General features: G+C 38.1%; 1 protein-coding gene across 1 annotated transcript in view; it reads right to left on the bottom strand.

Annotated features, from left to right (window-relative positions):
* Positions 1-1211: 1211 nt before the first annotated feature.
* Positions 1212-8858, bottom strand: part of INO80C (INO80 complex subunit C) — a 32988-nt gene continuing 25341 nt past the window's right edge. The window contains exons 3-5 of the mRNA XM_057371034.1: positions 8370-8481; positions 6619-6686; positions 1212-2299 (exon numbers count right to left, since the gene is read on the bottom strand). Of these exons, the coding sequence (XP_057227017.1) occupies positions 2168-2299; positions 6619-6686; positions 8370-8481 (312 nt within the window). The 3' untranslated portion in view covers positions 1212-2167. The remainder of the gene's footprint in view (positions 2300-6618; positions 6687-8369; positions 8482-8858) is intronic.

Below are 8858 nucleotides of genomic sequence, written 5' to 3'. Positions count from 1 at the left end.
AAACAGAATTTATAAACACTGCATGGGAGAAATAAGCTGAGAAGCAACATCTTAATATAGAGTGCAGGAGTGCATGGAGCACTTCTGATGGTGGAGGAGCCTGGGCTCCTACACAGTCATTCCCAAAGAATGTTAAAAATATTTGTGGGAGAGAACACGCTTGTGAAATTGATTTTCTGAGCTGCTGTGTGCTTATTTAAAACAAAAATGATCTTACAGCAGTTCTGTGTGTTTCCTTTTCATATCAGTGTTAGGCTTATCTTATAAACACATGTTCAGTATGTAATGCAAGTTAAAAATATCCAYCATAAAACTCGATGCAATGAGAATGTGGCTTGGATGCTTGCTGGCATGCAGAGAGATATCCTGTCTTACTCTTGTTTGTACTGTGATATAGTCGTGGCATTACCACATATCTGGGGCTTTGAAGGATCTATTGTAAACATGTCAAAGACTCTTAGAATTTTTTTTTGGCAATATTAGATCATAAAAACTGAGGAATGAGTCCCACTGACTTTCATTAAACAATGTGTCCCATTATTGTTTTTCCAGTTTTGGAGCTGAAATTAAACTAGCATTAATAACACTGCACATTTTTTTCTTTCAATCAGAAAAAAWTTGATCTTAATTATTGTCAAATCTATATAAACATGCATTCAAAGCACAGCTTAAACATTAACTAGTCACTGCTGTGTGCTGCTTGTGCAGGCAAAGGGAAGAGTGTACCTTGTACAAGATCCCGATGTCCATGGTGGAGCTGGCTGGGTCAGGAGTGCTGTCCCATGCACAGCTCTTCATGTCCCCAGGGAGCTGGGGAGTGCAGGACTAACACGCTGTGGTACGAGTCTTCCACCTGGCAGCTTGCACACAGGAAAAGAGAATCCCACAGCAAATGCTAACTTGTGTAGCAGCCAATTCCAGTGCCACCGCCAGGACAGTTGATGGAGTGTGGGAGTAAAGGCTGTGTGACTGGGGGCTAGGAACAGAGTTGAGCCTGAACTTGGAGCCCAGATTAAAACCTAGCAAGAGTTTAAGGCTGGGACAAAGAARTGAGAAGACATCAAATCAGCAGCTTGTCACAAGAAAGGGGACAGAAGGAAAGAACAGGTGGAAAACCCTTTGCCCCCTTGCCTCTAGACTTAGTTCCAGGAAGACAAGGTCATTATTATGTTGGCATTTTGGCATGGATGTGTCAGCCCAGCCATCCCCTCAGCGAAGTTCAAACTCTCTTCCAGTCTCCTTCTTCTAAAGTGACAGTGTTCAGTTGCTCTCARTTATTCTTTTGGTGTCTCAGGGTGYTAAGTTCAGTGTTCTAATGTAGAAGGTCTTGCCTTGCTGAGAGCCATCTGTGTGTCAGAATGCCAAAGGACAGTGGAACTCCTGCTTCTTAGGATCCTTTTTAAACATCTGGGAAATTAGTACCTTTTTCATATAATTAGTACAAATGTTGTAATAACTAGAAAAGGTAGAAGAATAGTCAGGTTGTGAAATGAAGCACTCAAAAACTGCAAAATGTCATGATTAAGAGTTACCTGGTGATTTGATTGGATCCTGTTACACATACTCATGAGGATATTTTACAAGCAAGTTTGAGTCCAACTTTATTTTTGTTGGCAGTTATTTCAATACAAACATTTGTGTGRAGGTCTTCATTTTCACAGCACCACAGAACCCTAAAAAGTCATTGCAATAGCATCACTTGCTGGATATTTTAGCTTCGTTTTACAGACAGGACAAGCTTCATAGCCAAGAGGCAAGCACATCTGGTAAGGCAGGTTTAGACATCTGGATATCTTGTTACCTTTTCCTTAATTCAAATGACAGTTTCTTCTGAGTCAGGGTACTAYATAAAATATACAGGGTGGAGATGAAATCCTGTCTTTACAGAAATTAACATAAATGAGACATTATGGTACAGATACATATCCTTAAGGTCTAAGTTATTCTGTTCACCAAACCAAATTGCTAACAAATTGGCAAACTAACAAATATCAGCATTTATGAAAATTAAATCCACATGTTCTTCAAATGCATGTATTGTCAACTWCTTCCAGATGTAAAAATCCATGGATAGTTTAAGAGAACCTCAGTCYCACAGTCAGTTTCCATTATGATACTCCAAATGAGCACTATTCATATGCAATACGTAGAACAATATTTAGTCTCTTCAGGAAACAATACTTGTTGCTTTTCTTAGAGCCAGGTATCCAGTAACCACATCTGAAGGGAGCATCCGAATATAGGCAAATTCTTCGATAGTACTAAACCTTAGCTTGCTCTGTGGATCTGTGTAATTTGCCTGAAAAAKAAACAGTGGTAGAGACACTATTCAAATAAAATTTTTAACCATAATAGTAAAATGAGTGTCTTAATTACAAGACCACAAAACAGCGAGTTTCTCTTCCTAGTAGCAGCACTGCTGTTCTACCATGTGGCCACAAGTCTGTCTTTATTTTCTTTCTCCTCATGYCAGAACTTATGAGAAGTTAACAGACCCCTATAAAATCACATTAGAAATGCATTAAACATAACAGGGGGCTGAAATAAGTTTCCTATAAAACACAGYGCAAAAGAAATTCCTCAACTCTCTAAACTCACCCTAGCAACTCTGTGCCTGTGCAGTCTCTCTCAAGGCAGCTCTCCAAAGAATCAGGCTGCTGCCAATAAATTACCCACAAAGAGGCTGAATTATGGGTGCTCTGATAGCTTTGGACTGCCTTTYTCTTGCTGCATACAACTTAGCTTTTAATTTACTTTAAAATGGTTGTTAAAGCTAGGGAGTCTCAGCTTATGGTTCTGTGACTGAACTGATAAGAGATTTGAACCCAGTGCTGTGTTTTGCTGCAGATGCCTGCTTTCAGGATAGCAGCCTGGCCAGCTCACCCTGGGCTACGCTTGTATCCTTTGCTATATTTGGACCCTGGGTGCCTGGGAGCAGTGCCAGTTTCCTTCTATCCTGTCCCCTTATTGCTACAGAAACCTGGAGCTCAGCTGAGCTCAGGGGTAGGCCAGGAGGCTGCACTGGGAGAAGGCAGGCACCAGGGGATTGCCTCTCCACCTTCAGCCTCCAGGAGAATCACTGCCTGTTCGGCATAGGATTACCAAGTGCCTGCCAAGGCTCCAAAAGTGTCTTCCGTGCCTTTCTTTAACACGAGATGGTGGCAGGCTGCAAGGCACAAGCAGTTGAGATCCCTCAAGATGTTGTTACTGAAAGTAGAAAAGGCCAGGAAGAGCTGGAATATTGCCACAGTTATTGTGCAGAGCTCTCTACATTTTTATGTTGGAAAATATAACTGTTACCTGTTGACCATGGTAACAATCCAGCTAGTCACTTGCTCTGATATGACTAGAAAATTTAGTGTTATTTGTRGCTTGATTTTCTTTACAAAGAAATGACACCAGGCTAATTACATGTAGTCAGCTAACAGTTCAAGCCATCAATTAAGTGTCAAACAAATGGCAAAGTTAGAACATTAGGAGTAAATTTATCCCTGGTGGTAACCCCATGTTTACAGCAGGTATAAATATACTTTTATTTCACACTTTATCTGGCCTCATGTAAGAAAAAGCTAAGCAATTAGACTGCTTTTCAAATGTGCACGATTCTGTAATAAAATAACCAAAGAGTATCTGCAATTTATATTGTGTACTGATCTAGGTTAAAATATTATGGCAGTTCTTCACTRTTTTGGTATTTTGTATTGAGCTGTACTGTTTGCAGACATTAACGTATGGTAGGTAGGCAGTCATTCATGCCATAAATTCAGCCTGAAAACAAACTTTACCAATACKTCAATAATTAAAGAGATTGAAATATTAAATTAGGATGATTTTGCTAAGAAAAACCTCTGTCATGTTTAAAAACTAAGTCAAAGGCCATAGACACATGSTCTTAAAATACAATAAACTAGCTATCTCAATCTGTTTCTATAGCAACAGGGCTGATCCATTTTCAGAAAAGGAAGAGAAATATAAACATTTGAAGGTTTGGGTTTTTTTTTAATGTGTTTTACGATAAATTACTCTGTTTTATATGTTAATATACCTAAATACTCATCTTGCTGGTTTGGAAATCTTATTTTGCAGTGTCAATATAGTAGAAAATATCTTTTGAATTCTAGGCTGCCTTACAAATATAAATTGGCTGCTCTACTGAGACCACTGGTAAATTTAATTCCATTTGTGTTACACACAAAAAGAGAAGAGGATCAGTAGAATTTAATTGCRGCATCTAATATGTGAGCAAGTATGCTGATTGAGAATGTTTTAATACACTTCTCTTTTTGTACCTCCTAGACAATTTAATTCTTCCCTAAATGGGTAATGCTAAGGAATTTTTTTCCTCCATGGGGAATCTAGCATTCCCATAGAAAATATATTCTTWAAAAAATGCTTTTCTATTTTACACAGAAAATACAGGGACATTTTTCTAATACTGCATTTCTGCAATATTCTATTGTCCCACATATCCTCCTACTAGGAAATGATCTTGAAAGCATATTTAGTGCTTCTTATGAAACATTTCCAGCCTAGCAATTTAAAGGACACACAGAGTTATTTTAATTAAAAAATGGTTTTTTTTAAAAAATGTGGTCATTTTATCATAGTCTGGAGAAACTTTGCAGGTGAGGTAAAATAGGCAACTTGACTCACAATGCAATTAGAGGATGGAAAATTAAGGAAAAAAAAGTGGAAAGAAAAGAAAACAAAAGCAGCACTGAATAGATTTGTATAGAGAGTATCTGTACTGAGCTAAAATAGTTATAGTACATAAATCACTGATGGAAAAGATGTGCTGGTAAAGAAAAGCTGAGGAATTGAGAGAATTTTCAACAGTTTAACTGACCCTTAGCTAGTAGGGACGTGGTCACCAYTCACATCTATATCCTGCATCATCAGCTCACTATAGGTGCAATGACAGATTAGTTTTGAAATACATCAAAGGTTAGTGCTGGAAAGCATTATTTGGTTCCTTGGTTCCAGCAGAGGTCTGCCTGGCTGGAGGGAATTACCTTTCCTGGGTTTATGAGCATTCTCTTCCATTTACTGTCTGCCAGTTCATCTGGGAGGGAGACGTTGTTTCCCACTCCATCTTGAACACCAAGGGTTATCAGCCTTTATCTGAGCAATTCACTCCTTTCCAAACCACATTCAGAGGCACAGGCTGGACACGTGCCACCTCCTAAGTGCTTTATTTAAATGTATTACTTAAAAAATAAAGTTTAAGAAAACATACGGTACCAAATCAAGATCACATGCTAGGAYGTGGAGGATTATAGTTGGTGCTATAGCTATTCTTTGATGCCTTACACTGAGTATCTATTACAAGGCTGCTCTTAGTTAAGTGCTCATCCATTTTGTGTCCTAATGAGGAATTTTTGCCTAATTGAGTGTACAGAATGCAAGGTGGTATGCTAACCTGCATCAGCATAACAATTATGTACCTTTAAAGTGATATCAAGCCTGTGAAGGTGGGCTAGTGCGCTGTGGGTGAGAAACAGATTAAACTGGGGTGACACAGAAATTCTGTCTGAGGCTCTTTGACGTTACAAAATTTTCATTATTGTAGCTACTTAGTGTAACAATTACACAAGCATTTCTTCACTCCAAAATACAACATTCCCACTCATTTCAATTCCAAGAAATGCACAGGCTTCTGCAAAATAAATCACTTGGGGCTGAAGGTGAAAAGGGAAAAGGTATGCTGTTACTAACACCTGTTTTGTTTTAAGTCAAATTATTCATGTAACATAGAAATAGTTTCAGCAGCAGATACAAAAATTTTGTTGGGCAGAATTCAATGACTTTACTCCTGTTTTATGCCAACAGAATTTTGGGGAATTCAGGCACCAAATTGTAACCACCAAGATTTTCTGGAGCATATGCACACTGTATCTTAARTCAAATGTAGTTTGGGTTTTTTTTCACTTCCTCCTTTTTCTTTAACAAAAACACRTAAAAGAGCCCATCTGTGACACACAGGCTATACATCTGCCAAACTCCAACTTCCAGCTCTGAAGCACAGGGGTATTTGAAATTCTCAACTGTCTATGCCAAGTGTCTGTTTCAGGCTGATTTGTTTGAGGGAAAGTTTGTGAGCAATGATAACAAGGGTTGTTTTTTTTAACTGGGGCCAAACAATAAGATTTTGTCTAATCTCATAATTGAAAATTGCTGAGCCATCTTTTCAAAACTTCCTCTATACGATACAATGAAATCAATCAGCCTCAGACAAACATGGAAAGTTTCAGTCATTGTGGGCATACCTTGGCAAAGTTAACAGTCATGGAAACTGTGGACTACCAGCTTTCGCTGCAGCTATCCTAAGAATTGGAAACTATGGGGATGAATGTAGATGCTACAGGTGAGAAAGTGGTGTCATAGGAGGTACCTGGCAGGACAAGGTATTTGGTCTGTCCTGACATCTATTAACAACTGAAGGAATTAGTGAAATAGTGACAGTATTTGGCCATAGTTTGGTCCCTAAATCACTGGATAATTATTAAGCCCAAGCCTGAATAGGAACCTCAGCACATGCATCTTTTACAAAACAAGGTACCAGCACTATTTCATTCTAGAAAGTGAGATACCAATTTTTAAGAGGAAAAAAATACTCACTGGAAGTCCTGAAATGTCTGAATATTTCTTGGCAGGCTTAAAGGAAGGAGGAGCATCAATATTAAAATCTAGAGAGAAACAAAGGCATAAACTCAGTGTCTTATACATATTCTATAATATAAGCCTCCTCTCTGAGGTCTCTGTTAACTAGCAACACCAAAGCAAAGAAATACGAAGCAGAATTACCTCTGAAAACATTTMGCCTGTTAGCATTGTAAATCACAGCCTGATCCTGCTCACCTATTAATAGAGTTCAGGAAGCCCTCCTCAAAAGGAAAATGTGAGAGCCATTTGAAATGTGCCCATTTCTTCCAAGTCTTAATGAATTCCCTTGCAGTGTCACATGCAAAGAATAGCTATTATCATATGCATACTGTATGTTAAGACCACGAAATGTTGCTCAAGACTGCAGCTCTGAAATACTATAATCCAGAAAAGCAAAGTAATCTTTTAAATCAGTTAAATCTTTAAGCATGTACCACTTTAAGCCCAGTCAATGACCTAGAAAATTGTCTGAATGTTTAAACTGAAGACTGGAAATTGCTGTTCTTTGGTTCCCTTTAGATAGCAATTATCATTCATAAACATTTTTTAAGATACAGTTCGTAAGTTTAAGTAGTTAAATCCTTGATTTTGGATGTTTACAAAAATCTTGTAGCTGACTATTTTTTTYCCTCTTTTTTCATCACACTTGCAACTCATTCAGATGCTATGTTCAATTCAAACACTCCATCCATATCAAATTTCTAACTTATCATCTCAAAATTCAGAAGGCCCTAATGCCACAGACACAGACAGCTGGTTTTAAATATAAAACTGAATTTCTCTTCCCTGCTTCTTATAAAAAATCCTGTAAATTTGTGGTTGCAAACAGAGCATAGTAGAAATAGCAACATCAGCAGATTGTCAGTTACAATAGCCAGGAACACACAGTAGTCTGCATTTTTCTGTAACAGTTGCGTCTAAAACACTTCAAAAAACGGCAAGCTATTTTTGGATAAAGCACCAAGTCTRACAAAAAGTATATGCATATGCTCAGTTCTGAAATGGCCCCCCTTGCTTAAATAAAATCTGAGGATTGCATTCTGCCTGCAGCTAGGTTCAATAGTATCCTACTTTACAAGTAGACTTGAAGTGTATCTAGATTAAGACCACTGCTGAAACTCTGCTCCTGTGGATGTACACCAGCTAGGACTGCTAATCAGCACTGCTAATAGTGTAGTTTCAGCTGTGCTGCACTAAAAAGGGGATGTAGGATTTAAATCTCCCAAGAATCTAGGATAAGGAGCTGGATAGAAGCTTGGGCTGAGGCCTAAGCTACTGCAGGTATGTGGCTTAGCAGAATCTATTTGAAAATTGCTCAAATACAGCTAATCAAGCAGCAGCCACCCATCAGAAGACCTCTGGACTGTACACAATTCAGTGTACACAGTTTTCACTCCTAAACAGTGAAAAGGTGACCAAAATCTCATGGAAATAAGGATTTCTGATCTGGTTTGGATAAATTTTCCTTATTAAACTCTCTCCCCAAATGTATTTGAACTTTGCCACGATACTTCAAATTATTTGTTACCCCCTACTTTTTACTTAGGGCTGATGTGTGTGATTGGACTAATCTTGAATATACTGCTGGACCCTGTTCAAGCAGGATTCTGCATGCACTGATGAAATAATTTAGGTTAGTTTTAAAGAAAGTTATTTGTGTGGATTCTATTATTTATAAATACATGCAAAGCGTCTAAGCAGCTTACAGCTAGGATCATTTAGTTGCCATGGCAATGCCCTTTCTGAAGCAAGAATTTGTTTTAGGTTCTTCCAAGTTCTGTTCTTCTTGCCAGCTGCTGCTCCACCAATGCCGGAGTGCTAGAATTGAAAATATGGTGTTTAGAGAAAAAAAGAAATAAAGAATACTATTTCAGAGCATGACACTTCTATTTCATAGTCTTTCTGATAYGTCTCATCTTGTCATGAACCATTTGTTATTCTCACTTATTTCATCAGCAGGCTACTATACTGTACACTTTAATCTTGGCTGCAAGCAAAACCAAAGCTTTTTGGACTGTGTCAAAGCTTCTATGTTTCCGATTAACTGAAGGAAATTAAAATCTGCTTTTTACATGGAAATAGAAAATCAATGTGGTTAGGYTTAGCCTGAGATTACAGGATTCTGTATGTACTTCCTATCGCATTAGAACTTATTACTATGAAGTTCTCTAAAATTGTGATTATACAGCTAAATT

Source organism: Malurus melanocephalus, unplaced genomic scaffold (assembly GCF_030028575.1).
Source record: "Malurus melanocephalus ecotype Western Australia unplaced genomic scaffold, MMel_1.1 scaffold_138, whole genome shotgun sequence".
Classification (NCBI taxonomy): Eukaryota; Metazoa; Chordata; class Aves; order Passeriformes; family Maluridae; genus Malurus; species Malurus melanocephalus.
This window is presented reverse-complemented; position numbering and strand designations above follow the sequence as displayed.